The following is a 16,806-nucleotide window of genomic DNA, read 5'->3' on the forward strand; positions in this document are numbered from 1 at the left end:
TCTTGAACTCTTTTGTCCATGTTTGGACAAAGGTTATAATGAGGTCAGGAGCCGAGTGGCCCTGGCGGAACCCAAACTGAGTGTCAGTGAGCAGGTTATTGCTCAGCAAGTGCCGTTTGATAACACTGTCCATGACCCCTACCATCACTTTGCTGATGATCGAGAGGCGGCTGATGGGGCATTAATTGGCCAGATTGGATTTGTCCTGCTTTTTGTGCACAGGACATACCTGGGCAATTTTCCACATTGTTGGGAAATTTTCAGATGGATGCCAATGTTGTAGCTCCACTGAAACAGCTTGGCAAGGAGCACGGCTAGTTCTGGAGCACAGTCTTCATTACTATAGCCGGGATGTTGTCAGGGCCCATAGCCTTTGCACGTGTTCGGCCTTTTCTTGATATCATGTGGAGTGAATCGAATTGGCTGAAGACTGGCATCTGTGATGCTGGGGACCTCAGGAGGAGGCCAAGATGGATCATCCACTCGATACTTCTGGCTAAAGATGGTAGAAAATGCTTCAGCCTTGTCTTTTGCACTGACGTGCTAGATTATGCCATCATTGAGCATGGGGATATTTGTGGAGCCTCCTCCTCCTGTTAGTTGTTTAATTGTCCACCATCATTCACAACAGGTTGTTGCAGAACTGCAGAGCTTTGATCTGATCCGTTGGTTGTGGGATTGCTTCACTCTGTCTATAGTATGCTGCTTCCACTGTTTGGAATGCAAGTAATCCTGTGTTGTAGCTTCACCAGATTGGCACCTCATTTTTGGGTATGCATGAAACTACTCCTGGTATGCCCTCCTGCACTCTTCATTGAGCCAGGTTTAATCCCTTGGCTTGATGGTAATGCTAAGTGAGGGGTATGCTGGACCACAAGGTTACAGATTGTAGTTAAATACAATTCTGCTGCTGCTGCTGATGGTCCACAGCACCTCATGGAAGCCCAGTTTCAGCTGTTCTGAATTGATCCCATTTTTCACAGTGGTAGTGTCACACAACATGATGGAGGGTATGGTCACTGTGAAGATGGGACTTCATCTTCAAGTACTGTGCAGTGCTCACCCCTATCAATACTGTCATGGACAGATGCATCGGCAACAGGTAGACTGGCGAAAGTCTAGTAGGTTTTTCCCCCTCATGCTGGTTCCCTCACCATCTGCCTTAGGACCAGTCTGGCAGATATGTCCTTCAAGACTCAGCCAGCTCAGTCAGCAGTGGTACTAGACCAAGCCACTCTTGGTGATGGACACTGAAGTCCCCCACCCAGAGTACATTCTCTGCCCTTTCCACCCTCAGTGCTTCTTCCAAGTGGTGTTCAACATGGAGCAGCACTGATACATCAGCTCAAGGAGGGAGGTAGGTGGTAATCAGTAGGAGGTTTCCTTGCTCATGTTTGACCTGATGCCTGAGACTTCATTGGGTCTGCAGTCAATGTTGATGACTCCCAGGGCAACTCCCTCCCAACTGTATACCACTGTGCCATCGACTCCGCTGGATCTGTTCTGCTGGTGGGACGGGACATACCCGGGGATGGTGACGGAAGAGTCTGGGATTTTGACTGTAAGATATGATTCTGAGAGTATGACTATGTCAGGCTGTTGCTTGACTAGTCTGTGAGACAGTTCTCCCAATTTTGGCACAAGCCCCCAGATGTTAGTAAGGAGGACTTGCAGAGTCGACAGGGCTGGATGAGCTGTTGTCATTTCCACTGCCTAGGTTGATGCTGGATGGTCAGTCCGGTTTTATTCCTTTTTGACTTTTCTCTAGCGGTTTAGTACAACTCAGTGGCTTGCTAGGTCATTTCAGAGGGCAGTTAAAAGTCAACCACATTGCTGTGGTTCTAGAGTCAATCATGTAGGCCAAACCAGGTAAGGGCGGCAGATTTCCTTCCCTGGTGAACCAGATGGATTTTTCTGACAAATCTATAATATGGTGCTGTGAAACTGAGTCTAGCTTTCAAATCCATATTTTATTAATTAAATGTATTAGTCATTTGAATTTAAATTCCACAGTGGTGGTATCTGAACCTGTGTCTCCAGGGCATTAGCCCGAGTCTCTGGATTCAGTGACATTCCCACTATGCCATCATATATTATGATACACAAAGCATCAGAATTGAGTGGGGCAGACTGCATCATCAGATGATCTGTTCGCTCTTTGTACCCATACCGTCCCCTTTCCAGCTCCCCAGTCTAATTGTCCTGACTTCAGCTTGACTTCATATTGCATGCGCACTATGCGAAATTGACTAATTAAATCACACCAAGTAAAATGCAAAATAAAAGACTAGGTTAACAACATTTCCCTTAGAGCAAAGATTAATTGACATTATTAAATTATACAATGGATAGTAGGACCATAGGAAGTACAGAGGAACCTTGGTGTACATGTCCATAGATCACTGAAGGCAGCAGCACAGGTAGATAAGGTAGTTAGGAAGGCATATGGGATACTTGCCCTTATTAGCCAAGGCACAGAATATAAGAGCAGGGAGATTATGACGGAGCTGTACAAAATGCTAGTTAGGCCACAGCTGGAGTACTGTGTACAGTTCTGGTCGCCACACTATAGGAAGGATATGATTGCACTGGAGAGGGTGCAAAGGATCAGGATGTTGTCTGGGCTGGAGCATTTCAACTATGAAGAGAGACTGGACAGGCTAGGGTTGTTTTCCTTAAAGCAGAGAAGGCTGAGGGGGGACCTGATTGAGGTATGCAAAATTATGAGGGGCATTGATAGGATAGATAGGAAGACACTTTTTCCCTTAGCTGAAGTGTCAATAACCAGGGGGCATAGATTTAAGGTAAGGGGCAGGAGGTTTACAGGGGATTTGAGGAAAAGTTTTTTCACCCAGAGGGTGGTTGGAATCTGGTACGCACTGCCTGAAGAGGTGGTCGAGACAGCAGCCCTCACAACATTTAAGAAGTATTTAGATGAGCATTTGAAAAGCCATAGCATACAAAGCTACGGGCCAAGCGCTGGAAAATGGGATTAGAATAGATAGGCTTGATGGCCGGCACGGACATGGTGGGCCGAATGGCCTGTTTCTGTGCTGTATAACTCTATGATTCTAAAATACCATAACAGCTATTCTACCTAGTCATCGAATATTATAGCACAGAAGGGAGCCATTCAGCTCATCATGGCTGTGCCAGTGGTGGAACAGCTAGCTAATCAGGCCCACTCCTTAGCTCTTTCTCAATCGGCTTGCAAATTTTTCAAGTATATATCCAATTTTCTCTTGAAAGTTATTACTGAATCTGCTGCCACTACCCTTTCAGGCAATGCATACCATAACTCGCTGCATTAAAAAAAATTCTCCTCCTGTCCCTTCTGATTCTTTTGCCAATTACCTTAAATCTGTATCCTCAGGTTACTGACCCACCCAGTAGTGGAAAAACTTTCTCCTTATTTACTCTATCAAATCCCCTCATAATTTTGAGCATCTCTTTTAAATCTCTCCTTATATCTCTGCTCTAAAGTCACTCCACATAACTGAAGCTCTTCATGCCTTGTATTAATCTTTTAACTCAAAGGAGAGGGATGATAGCTTGTGAAGTGTTACGTACAGGTGTAAAACATAGTCATAAAAAAAACACAAATGAATCTCCGCACCTGCATCAGAAATGAAAAATATAGGGTTTTTTAAATAAAAAAAGCTGAATATTTAAAAACCTACCTCTGGGTGGGCTCTACACTTCTTCAGAGCATCGCCATATATTTTGCTGGGACTGGAGGAGGAGAACAGCTCTTTAAATATTACATAGAATAATCCACCTGAAATGACGAATTAGATGTTAAAGGAGAAGGAATGTGCTGTGGTATTTTCAGTATGAACCACTTTCTCTACAAAGAGATTTTCAAAAGATTTTATCCATTAGTTTCTTTTTTTATTGATTTGCATTAAGTAGAATTCTTCCCTTTGAAATCTGGGGAACATAGAAGATACCTAGGTTCATTATTCACTTTGAGCAGTCCTGGATCTGCATTTGAAAGTAAAATGATATCATCTAGGTCAGTTGATGGAGCATCACTGGGCCATGTCTGCAACTTATCTTGTCAGAGCCCCTCCTGGATGTGCAAGGAGACTTGAAATGAGAAGTTTCCACGGGAGACAAAACCAGAAACAAAATGATGCCACATTCTACAAAGCATTTCAATTGTTGAACTTATGTGTTTGGATTTGGTGGAGTGGGGTTGTGGGGCTGTTGTAGTAAAGGGAAAAGAAGTTTCCTTGTCCTTTTAAAAACCTCAGACTTGGCCAAATGTTGCAATGGACTGGGACACTAACTTCCTATTGCTATGGAGCTGTAGGCAAGTCTCTACTGCAGTCTTGCTGCTAGTTCCCAGTCTCATTCACCCATTCAGAACGGCTAGAGGGGGAAATAAATGGGTTTAATATCTGGAATCCTGCTTCAAATCAAAATTGGCAGATGCTCAGTAACTAATCTAACCCTCTTAGTCAGAGGACAGAAAACATCTGAACGTTTAGGTGAACAGAAGGAAAATCAAAACTAAATGACACACTGGAATGTTTTTCATTCAATCCATGTATAGATTTCTGTTGATTTGTGTAAAGATGCAAGTGGTTTGAATGAAAAGCTTCCATGATACTATAAACAGAAATTGAAAGATTTGAACAGGTACGATCGTGCTGTCCAAGTGATAAACTGTTGAGAAGGTTAGATTAATATACAGCTAAGCCACTGTATCGGTAACCATGGCAAGATAAAAACTCCATCTTGTGGAGACACCAGAGTTGATTAGCTACCAACTCAGTCTCTTGTGGCAGTTGACCACTAAAAAGTTTGACATTTAGAGACAGCGAACAGCTTAAGGCACTAAGTTAGAGACTGGAACATATGGTCCCTTTCAGGATGTACACGAGATTAACTAAGGATTTGCAAGACCCTAATTATTATAATTGCACAGGAGGAAGAGTTGGTGAAAATGAGAAGAGACATGAACGAGAAAGTGAATTAGAAGAGAGGTAGTCATTTCATGAGATGAGATTGCACTGCGATCTGGAAACAGGAGGATACACAGTAGGAAGATGACCGTGGGTTTCAAGACTGTCTCTGGTTGAGTAGGTCACTGTTCCTAAAATTGCATTTCTGTGGCTCGAGGAAATAGCCCATCTCTTGGGAGTGGAGGCTCCAGATGCTCAGAAGCATCACCCCTTTACTAGTCCACCTCTCCCTGCCCTCCAATCCGACACAATGTAGTACAGTACTTTGAGCCTCAGAAAGCAGACTTAAATCAAATATATTTTTACTGCCTGAAGTTTTGTAACCTGTAAACAAAAATTTGGAACAGCTTCCATATTTCATCAATTACACGAGACAAGTTTCACTTTGGTTTTCTGCATCAAAGACATAATTCTGTTGAACTTGCAAGTCAAAAAAAACACAAATGCAGACTTCAGTTTTATGAATATTGAACAGTTAATGATTATACATTATGTGTGAGATTTATTGTAGATTTAGACAACACCTATAAGTAACTGTAAAAGCAAAATCTTATAAGACATCAGGTCCCATACTACATTTCATCACATCTTTTCAAAAGTTTTAGGACAGCATTTTGACAATGTTTGCAAGCAGTCCTCCCACAAAATCTGAAAATGATTGGTATTATCTGTATATTTTGCTCAATTTGGGATGAATAAACAGCTAATCCCACACATTGGTGACATCTCCAACTTGTGGAACAGAGCTTCTCAATGGTTGCCAGTAAAGTATAATATTCAATTCCACAAGAGTATTGCAGTCAGTCTAATTAGTAAAGGGGGTGGGGGGGGGGGGGGGGGTGGGGAGGAAAAATAATAATTATCTCAGGCCACTGTCATACACCTTCTAGAACTAGCTGAGAACCAAGTTCAAAATATAAGAATTGCTCGGAGAAAGTCTGATGCCTATTCACAAGGTGTACATGGTTTAGGAAGATGGAGAGAACTAAAAAAAAAACTATTCTTTTGCTTTCCCCTACCTACCCAAAACAACAATTTAAAATCATCTGAAAGTTATTTACTGACAATTAATTTTTAAACTTAATTTATAGATTTGTGTATGAGGCATTAATTAGCAAGCACTCTTTCCCCCCCTCCCCCCCCCCCCCCATTACTCCTTGAATTCATATAAAAAAAGTGTACAAATGGCTTGTGATTTAGTGGCCGTGGAATTATGCAGAGCATTAACATTTGCCAACCTACAGTGGGATAAGCGCAAGGATATACATACAAAAGATTTCTTACCTGTTATGCCAATCCCAACCAACACCACTAGGAGATAGGTAAGGTCTCTTCCAGCTTCTTTTACTGAAGGACACACGAATTTGAAATAAAGTCATTTAACAGCAAACCTTGATATTTAAAAGGGTATAAATTAAGAATATTACCATGATTTGATCAATTATGATCATCATTTGTGCATTCTTAAAACTTTCCATCAATTGTTGAAATACTCTATGATAAAAGACTTTACAATGTATCCTCGGGCTATTGTAAGAAAAATACGTAATTTCTTTAACTTGAAAGATTTTTTGTACCAATGATTGTACCATTAAACAACTTTTAAGAAATAACTTGTATTTACATAGGGGGTTTCATGTCCTCAGGACAACCCAAAATGTTTCATAGCCAATAGGAAAATGGATGCTGTCTTTCCTCACCTGAAATTCAAAATGGAGACTTGTCTATGGGGAAATAGGCCAGACTGATTAATCTAACAATCAGGTGAGGGAAGGTCAAAATGTAATGTTTAAATCCATGGCAGGTGTGAGAACCAGGTAAGCTAAATCGCTGTGTTCAAAGAATAAACCTTGTTGCTGTTAAACCAGAGAAGGGGCGAAAGGGGAACCTGAGACCACTTCCTCACCTGGTCGTAATGAAGTCCATGGGCTCCTAAAATATTTTCATCCACAAATCTTGTGTAATGAATCATGCTCGAAATACATTCTAGAAAATGATAATTTCACCATTCTTGGACAGATTTTATCTATATCGTATCTGTGGCTTCACTTGGATATTACTACTTCTCTGTAATATCTCACTTGTAAATAAATTTATTAGTGTCAGCTTAAAACAAAGATCTGCCAATGTAGCAGTTCTAATTTGTTAGGTTAGGTAGGAGAGCATGGTGAGCATCCCACAAGGTCACCACTACAATATACTATAAGTGAAGGGTAATTGCAGCAGACTCTCTTGCTCAGGACATACATAATGGTACAGGTTTCAGTTCATTAAAGTTTAATCTGCTTATGCAAAACACTTCATACCTTGAAAACAAGGTAAGTTTTGGGAGAAAGCAAAAACTATAACAATCAGTACTTTAAAATATTTACAAATATTAGTTTAAAAATTAGAAATGGATGAAGATGAATACCCCACCAGTTCATTGGATAATTGCATCCCTTAGTGCTGCACAGAGCTATACAGACCAGAGGGGCCCCAGGTTCAATCCTTGGTCTGTGCGAGTTTGCTTATCTTTGGTCGATCCATTCCAATCAGCCTCAGTGACCATCACACTTGGTAAACAAGCAGAAGGTACGAAACAGTGTTTTTATTCTTGATCACAAGATAAATATGATTTTCCTCATCCACTCAGCCCACCTTAGTTTATACAGTTGGTGAAAACTCTTAGTCCTGAATTACAGCCACTCTTAATTGACTCCAATGCATTTTCTTTCATTACTTGAAAATCAATTCCATTTTCAGATCACTGTGTATGAAAAACTTCTTGGCATCAATCCAAATTAGCACCTTCTGCTTGTCCCATCAAGGTTTATCTTGACATTGTGCTCTAGATTTACATTTCAGATGTGATCACTATATTCAGTTTCCACTAACATACCAATTGCCAACAACTATAAACTAAAACAGTAAATCTGCCCCAGAAATATAAAAATGGATGGAATGGAATATGTAGATGGCAATAATCTCACTTATTGGGTTCTTTGCCAATTAGAAGATGCAGATTCTTATTTTGTCTTTGTCTTTCCTAGACAACATTCCTCTCAAACTAAAGGCCTGCTCGGGTCTGCAAAAGAAAAAAACCCGACCTGAGCCAGACAGAACCACATCTGACCCGAAGCTGATCTGACCCGAGTCCTTCCATTTTTTTCCCGTGCCCAACCCGACCAGTTAACTTACATTCCGTTTTTCACTTTGTTGCTGATCTCTACAAGCTTAAAATAACTGTAACAAAACCACCTTTCTAGTCCAAAAATTAAATTAACATTGGAGCCACCTACCTGTAATAGAGGGTGTCTGACCTGGCTGGACCCCGAAGTGCAACCCGATCCGACCCAGACATTTATCGTCGGGTCCGGGTAGCCGGCCTTTATCTCAAACCACCACCACCAGAAACCGATTAGCTGATCAATCACATGGCTGTTTGTGACACCTATCTGTGTACAAATTGGCTCCCAGTGAAGTACATGCTGCTGTGGACTAAAATATTTCATGGGATGTGGACTTTGCTGGCAAGGCCAGCATTTATTGTCAATCGCGAATCACCTTTGGTAGTGGTGAATCGCTACAGTCCATATGGTGTAGATACTCCAACGGTGCTGTTAGGTAAGGAGTTCAAAGATTTTGATCCAACAACAATGCAGAAGTGGCAATATATTTCCAAATCAAGATGGTGTGGAACTTGCAGTTGGTGGTCTTCCCATACACTTGCTGCCCTTTTCCTTCTAGGTGGAGAAGGTCGCAGGATTGGGAGTGCTATTGAAAAAGCCTTGGCCAGTTTCTGCAGTGCTTCTTGTTGATGGTACTCACTGCAGCCACATTGCTCCAGCAGAGAGTATGAATGTTGAAGTTGTGGATGGGTTGCTGATCAAGTGGACTGCTCTGCCCTGGCTGGTGTAGTTGGAGCTGCACTTATCCAGGCAAGAAGAGTACCAGACTCTTGGCTTTTGTCTTGTAAATGATGGAAAGGCTTTAGTGAGTTACTCACTACAAAATACTCAACTTCTGACCTGCTCTTGTAGCCACAGTATGTGTGTGGCTGGTCCTGTTAGGTTTCTGATCAATGCCTCAGGATGCTGATGATGGAGGAATTTGATGATGGTGATGCCATTGAATGTCACGTGGACATGGTTAGGCTCTCTTGTCGAAGATGGTCATTGCCTGGCACTTGAGTGGCATAAATGTTACTTGCCACTTATCAGCTCAAGCTTGGATGTTGTCTGACTCATGCTGTCTGCAGCCACATACTGCTTCATTATCTGAATAATTGAGAATGGAACTGAACACTGTGCAGTCAGTGAACATCCCCACTTCTGACCTTACAATGGAGGGAAAGTCGTTGATGAATCAGCTGAAGATAGTTGGGCCTAGGTCATTGCCCTGAGGTAATCCTGCAGAGATGTTGTGCAGCTGAAAGGACTGGCTTCCAAGAACAATCTCTCTTTGTATTCGATACGACTCCAGCCAGTGAAGAGTTTTCCCCCTGATCCCCATTGACATCAATTTTACTAGAGCTCCTCAGTGCCACATTCAGTCAAATGCTGCCTTGATGTCAAGAACAGTGACTTTCATTGCAGCAGCTTATTCGGGAGCAGAGAGTGCGAGCGAGTGATCAGCTGGGAAGGTCAGTTTCAAAGTAAACTTAATTTCCTTTTGTTCTCGCCGGAGACCAGGGGGCTGCTGGGTAAGTGAAACCCTATATATTTGGGCCCGAGACACTACACGGGTAGTGTCTCACACCCGCCCTCCTCCTCTAACCAAAAAAAAAAGGACTCGGTGGTGTGTAGATAAGGTAAGGCTTTTTCTATTTCTCTTTTTTTTTAATCGTGTGATTGGTAAAAACTTTTCGTTCCTTTTTCATTTAACTAAGTTAAGCTTAAGATTAAAAATGGCAGGAGATCTCAGACCCGTGACATGCTCCTCTTGCTCAATGTGGGAGCTCAGGGACATGGCTGATGTCCCTGACTCCTTCACGTGCAGGAAGTGTGTCCAGCTGCAGCTCTTGTTAGACCGCATGATGGCTCTGGAGCTGCGGATGGACTCACTTTGGAGCATGCGCGATGCTGAGGAGGTCGTGGATAGCACGTTTAGCGAATTGGTCACACCGCAGATTAGGATTGCTGAGGGAGAAAGGGAATGGGTGACCAAAAGGCAGAGAAAGAGCAGGAAGGCAGCGCAGGAGTCCCCTGCAGTCATCTCCCTCCAAAACAAGTATACCATTTTGGATACTGTTGAAGGAGATGGCTCACCAGGGGAAGGCAGCAGTAGCCAGGTTCATGGCACCGTGGCTGGCTCTGCTGTTCGGAAGGGCGGGAGAAAGAGTGGAAGGGCTATAGTCATCGGGGATTCGATTGTAAGGGGAGTAGATAGGCGGTTCTGTGGTCGAAAACGAGACTACCGAATGGTATGTTGCCTCCCAGGTGCACGGGTCAGGGATGTCTCAGATCGGCTGCAGAACATTCTGAAGGCGGAGGGTGAACAGCCAGTTGTCATTGTGCACATAGGCACCAATGATATAGGTAAAAAACAGGATGAGGTCCTACAAGCAGAATTTAGGGAGTTAGGAGCCAAGTTAAAAAGTAGGACCTCAGAGGTAGTAATCTCAGGATTGCTACCAGTGCCACGTGATAGTCAGAGTAGAAATGAAAGAATAGTCAGGATGAATGCGTGGCTTGAGAGATGGTGCAGGAAGGAGGGGTTCAGATTTTTGGGACATTGGGACCGGTTCTGGGGGAGGTGGGACTATTACAAATTGGACGGTCTACACCTGGGCCGGACTTGAACCAATGTCCTTGGGAGTGCTTTTGCTAGCGCTGTTGGGGAGGGTTTAAACTAATGTGGCAGGGGGATGGGAACCAAATAAGGAGGTCAGTGGACAGTAAGGAGGTAGTAACGAAAGCCTGTAAGGAACTAGATAATGAAGTCAGCGTGACGAAGGGGAAGAGTAGGCAGGGAGCAGATGATGAACGCAAAGGGAGTGGTGGTCTGAGGTGCATTTGTTTTAATGCAAGAAGAGTAGTAGGTAAGGCAGATGAACTTAGGGCTTGGATGAGTACTTGGGAGTATGATGTTATTGCTATTACTGAGACTTGGTTGAGGGAAGGGCATGATTGGCAACTAAATATCCCAGGATATCGATGCTTCAGGCGGGATAGAGAGGGAGGTAAAAGGGGTGGAGGAGTTGCAGTACTGGTCAAAGAGGATATCACAGCTGTGCTGAAGGAGGGCACTATGGAGGACTCGAGCAGTGAGGCAATATGGGCAGAACTCAGAAATAGGAAGGGTACGGTAACAATGTTGGGGCTGTACTACAGGCCGCCCAGCGGCGAGCGTGAGATAGAGGTACAAATATGTAAACAGATTATGGAAAGATGTAGGAACAACAGGGTGGTGGTTATAGGAGATTTTAATTTTCCCAACATTGACTGGGATTCACTTAGTGTTAGAGGTCTAGATGGAGCAGAATTTGTAAGGAGCATCCAGGAGGGTTTTCTAGAGCAGTATGTAAATAGTCCAACTCGGGAAGGGGCCATACTGGACCTGGTGTTGGGGAATGAGCCCGACCAGGTGGTTGAAGTTTCAGTAGGGGACTACTTTGGGAATAGTGATCCCAATTCCGTAAGCTTTAAAATACTCATGGACAAATTCGGCAGGAGCTGGGGAATGTAGATTGGGAGCAGCTGTTTGAAGGTAAATCCACATGTGATATGTGGGAGGCTTTTAAAGAGAGGTTGATTAGCGTGCAGGAGAGACATGTTCCTGTGAAAATGAGGGACAGAAATGGCAAGATTAGGGAACCATGGATGACAGGTGAAATTGTGAGACTAGCTAAGAGGAAAAAGGAAGCATACATAAGGTCTAGGCGGCTGATGAAAGACGAAGCTTTGAAAGAATATCGGGAATGTAGGACCAATCTGAAACGAGGAATTAAGAGGGCTAAAAGGGGTCATGAAATATCTTTAGCAAACAGGGTTAAGGAAAATCCCAAAGCCTTTTATTCATATATAAGGAGCAAGAGGGTAACTAGAGAAAGGATTGGCCCACTCAAGGACAAAGGAGGAAAGTTATGCGTGGAGTCAGAGAAAATGGGTGAGATTCTAAACGAGTACTTTGCATCGGTATTCACCAAAGAGAGGGATATGAAGGATGTTGAGGTTAGGAACAGATGTTTGATTACTCTAGGTCAAGTCGGCATAAGGAGGGAGGAAGTGTTGGGTATTCTAAAAGGCATTAAGGTCGACAAGTCCCCAGGTCCGGATGGGATCAATCCCAGGTTACTGTGGGAAGCGAGAGAGGAAATAGCTGGGGCCTTAACAGATATCTTTGCAACATCCTTAAACACGGGTGAGGTCCCGGAGGACTGGAGAATTGCTAATGTTGTCCCGTTGTTTAAGAAGGGTAGCAGGGATAATCCAGGTAATTATAGACCGGTGAGCCTGACGTCAGTGGTAGGGAAGCTGCTGGAGAAGTTACTGAGGGATAGGATCTATTCCCATTTGGAAGAAAATGGGCTTATCAGTGATAGGCAACATGGTTTTGTGCAGGGAAGGTCATGTCTTACCAACTTAATAGAATTCTTTGAGGAAGTGACAAAGTTGATTGATGAGGGAAGGGCTGTAGATGTCATATACATGGACTTCAGTAAGGCGTTTGATAAGGTTCCCCATGGTAGGCTGATGGAGAAAGTGAAGGCGCATGGGGTCCAAGGTGTACTAGCTAGATGGATAAAGAACTGGCTGGGCAACAGGAGACAGAGAGTAGCAGTGGAAGGGAGTTTCTCAAAATGGAGACGTGTGACCAGTGGTGTTCCACAGGGATCTGTGCTGGGACCACTGTTGTTTGTGATATACATAAATGATTTGGAGGAAAGTATAGGTGGTCTGATGAGCAAGTTTGCAGACGACACTAAGATTGGTGGAGTAGCAGATAGTGAAGGGGACTGTCAGAGAATACAGCAGAATATAGATAGACTGGAGAGTTGGGCAGAGAAATGGCAGATGGAGTTCAATCAGGGCAAATGCGAGGTGATGCATTTTGGAAGATCCAATTCAAGAGTGAACTATACAGTAAATGGAAAAGTCCTGGGGAAAATTGATGTACAGAGAGATTTGGGTGTTCCGGTCCATTGTTCCCTGAAGGTGGCAACGCAGGTCAATAGAGTGGTCAAGAAGGCATACGGCATGCTTTCCTTCATCGGACGGGGTATTGAGTACAAGAGTTGGCAGATCATGTTACAGTTGTATAGGACTTTGGTTCGGCCACATTTGGAATACTGCGTGCAGTTCTGGTCGCCACATTACCAAAAGGATGTGCATGCTTTGGAGAGGGTGCAGAGGAGGTTCACCAGGATGTTGCCTGGTATGGAGGGCGCTAGTTATGAAGAGAAGTTGAGTAGATTAGGATTATTTTCATTAGAAAGACGGAGGTTGAGGGGGGACCTGATTGAGGTGTACAAAATCATGAGAGGTATAGACAGGTTGGATAGCAAGAAGCTTTTTCCCAGAGTGGGGGATTCAATTACTAGGGGTCACGAGTTCAAAGTGAAAGGGGAAAAGTTTAGGGGGGATATGCGTGGAAAGTTCTTTACGCAGAGAGTGGTGGGTGCCTGGAACGTGTTGCCAGCGGAGGTGGTAGACGCGGGCACGATAGCGTCTTTTAAGATGTATCTAGACAGATACATGAATGGGCAGGAAGTAAAGAGATACAGACCCTTAGAAAATAGGCGTCATGTTTAGATAGAGGATCTGGATCGGCGCAGGCTTGGAGGGCCGAAGGGCCTGTTCCTGTGCTGTAATTTTCTTTGTTCTTTGACTCCCATCTCACCTCTGGAATTCTGCTGTTTTGTCCACATTTGGACCAAGGCTATAATGAGGTCTGGAACTGAGTGTTCACAGCAGAATCCAAACTGAGCATCAGTGAGCAGGTTATTGCTGATCAAATTATAGCTGAGTAAATGCCACTTGATAGTACTATTGACAATACTTTGCATCCTTTTGCTGATAACTGAAAATAGACAAATGGGACATAATTCGGCCCAATTGGGTTTGTCCTGTTTTTTCTTGATAGAACATACCTGGTCAATTTTCTACTTTTTCCAGATAGATTCCAGTAAAACATGAGACACATTTTGGGTTGGCCAGAAATGTGATATGGTGCTGCATATATACAAGTTCTTTTGAGTTTTAATTAACATTCATATTAGACTATTTTCCTGGGATCAATCACCAATGTTTACTATCCTCTTCCATTTTTCTTTACCACGTAACTTTGGATTCGGGGCAAATGTGAAAGCTGAGGGATGGAAGTGGAATGGCTGATAGTTTCATACTGACCATGTCCACGATGAACAGCACTAGTACTAATCATAGAATGGTTACAGCACAGACGACCATTTGGCCCATTGTGTCTGTGCTAGCTCTCTAAAGGAGCAATTCACTTAGTTCCACTCCCCCACCTTCACCCGTAGCCCTGCACATTCTTCCTTTTCAGATAATAATCCAATTCCCTCTTGAATGCCACGATTGAAACTGCCTCCACCACACTCTCAGGCAGTACATTCCAGATCCTAACCACTCATTGCATGAAAGTTTTTCCTCAGGTCATCATTGCTTATTTTGTTACTTACCTGAAATCTGTGCCCTCTGGTTCTCAATCCTTCCACCAATGGGAGCAGTTTCTCCCTATCTACTCTGTCCAGACCCTTTGTAATTTCAAATACCTCTATCAAATCTCAGCTCAACCTTCTCCTCCGAGGAAAACATTCCCAACTTCTCCAATTTATCTACTTAATTGAAGTTCCTCATCCCTGGAACCATTCTTGTGAATCTTTTCTGCATTACTCTAATGCCTTCACATCCCTCCTGAAGCATGGTGCCCAGACTGGACACAATGTTCCAGTTGAAGCCAAATCAGTGTTTTACACATGTTTAACATAACTTCCTTGGTTTTACGCTCTATTGATAAAACCTAGGATTTTGTATGCTTTATTAAATGATCTCTCAACCTGTCCTGTTACCTTCAATGATTTATGCACATATACATTCAGATCCCTCTGCTCCTGCATCCCCTTTAGAATTGTATCCTTTAATTTATATTGTCTCTCCACATTCATTCTACCAAAACGAACCACTTCATAGTTCTCTACATTAAATTTCATCTGCTATACACACAGATTTCAAGCGTTAGTTCGGAGGCGTCCATTTGCAACAATTACCTTTCTGAGTTGTTGATGCAGGTGGTGCCCTCCTTTTTAAGGATACTTTATTGTCCTGCTTCCTTTCTGGAGCAATGCTATTTCTTCTCAGTCTAATCTCTGTAAAAATGCACCGAGGGGGAGCTGAGCCCAGTTTTTGCAACAGACAAGGGCTGGCTCCTCCAATCCCGGGCCTCACCAGAAGTGAGTTACAAATTCCGGACACTGCCATGTATTGCAGCCGAAGTTGCGTTTTGTATTGGTATATCAGCCTTACTCTGTGTGCGTACACCGCTCGCAAAAAATAAAGATTGGCCATTTTTTTTTGCAAAGTCGAGAATTTAGATTTCCCGTAATATCTTGCTACCTCGCACCATTCTTCGGCTGAATCAGAGTGTGATCGGAACGGTGGGACTTGTAGTTCAATCTGTTTGCTGGTTGACAGAAAACTACAAAGCCCATGTTGCACTTCCGTCTTCCTTGTACATTGGTTGTAGCTGTAATGGGGTATGTATCTGCTGTTAAAATGGTGGGACTGCATCTAATTCAGGTCCTCAACTGTTCCAAATCGTCGAGCTTGTAACAATTTCTTAAACACAATGCAAGTCCAGCTCTTATAAAATACCAATTAGACAGAAAATAGCGAGTAATAGTAAATGGTTTCTTTTCGGACTGAAGGATGGTTGACAGTAGTGTTCACCAAAGATCAGTGCAGGGTCGACTGCTTTTTTTTGCTTTATTTAAATGACTTGTATCTTGGAAAATAGAGTAGAATCTGAAAATATGTTGACAACACCAAATTTGGAGGTGTGGCAAACAGTGAGGATGATATAAACCGTCCGCAACAAGACATAGACAGTTTAGCAGAACGGACAGACAGGTGATGCATTTTGGAAGAAGGAATAGGGAGAGGCAATATCGACTTAATGGCACAGTTCTAAAGGAGCAGAGGGACCTGGAGGTGCATGTGCTTAGATCTTTGAAGATGGCAGGACATTGAGAGGGTGGTTAGTAAAGCATATGGGATCTTGGGCTTCATAAATAGAGGCATTGAGTACAAAAGCAAGAAGTTTAGCTGAACCTTTATAAAGCTCTGGTTAGGTGTCAACTGGAGTATTGCATCCAGTTCTGGTCACCACAATTCAGAAAGGTTGTGAGAATCCTTGAGATTTACCAGAATAGTTCCAGGGAATGGAGGATTTTAGTTACAAGGTTAGATTGGAAAAGCTGGGTTTGTTCTCCGTAGAACAAAGGAGATTGAGGGGAGATTTAATAGAAGTGTACAAGATTATGAGGCTTAGATAAGTTAGACAAGGAAAAACTGTTCCCATTAACACATGCTACAAGGACTAGGGGATTGAAGGTTTTGTGCAAAAGATGCAGGGGGAATATGAGGAAGTACTTTTTTACGCAGCAGGTGGTAATGACCTGGAACTCGCTGCCACAAGAGTGGTGAAAGCGGAGACAACCAATTACTTCAAAAGGAAGCTGGATGGCCACCTGAGAGAAATAGACTCCCAGGGCTATGGACATCGAGCCGGGGTGTGGGACTGACTGCATAGCTGGGTGGAGAGTCGACATGGACTCGATGGGCCGAATGGCCTCCTGTTCCGTAAATGACTTTGACTCCAGACGAAATCAAAT

At 43.2% G+C, this 16,806-nt stretch overlaps 1 protein-coding gene across 1 annotated transcript in view; it reads right to left on the reverse strand.

Annotated features, from left to right (window-relative positions):
- Window positions 1-15,583, reverse strand: part of timm21 (translocase of inner mitochondrial membrane 21) — a 33,697-nt gene extending 18,114 nt beyond the window's left edge. Inside the window, exons 1-3 of the mRNA XM_068032326.1 lie at window positions 15,184-15,583; window positions 6,255-6,317; window positions 3,681-3,778 (exon numbers count right to left, since the gene is read on the reverse strand). Of these exons, the coding sequence (XP_067888427.1) occupies window positions 3,681-3,778; window positions 6,255-6,317; window positions 15,184-15,481 (459 nt within the window). The 5' untranslated portion in view covers window positions 15,482-15,583. The remainder of the gene's footprint in view (window positions 1-3,680; window positions 3,779-6,254; window positions 6,318-15,183) is intronic.
- Between the last annotated feature and the right edge of the window lie 1,223 nt (window positions 15,584-16,806).

The sequence above is a fragment of the Heterodontus francisci genome, chromosome 5, assembly GCF_036365525.1.
Source record: "Heterodontus francisci isolate sHetFra1 chromosome 5, sHetFra1.hap1, whole genome shotgun sequence".
Lineage (NCBI taxonomy): Eukaryota > Metazoa > Chordata > Chondrichthyes > Heterodontiformes > Heterodontidae > Heterodontus > Heterodontus francisci.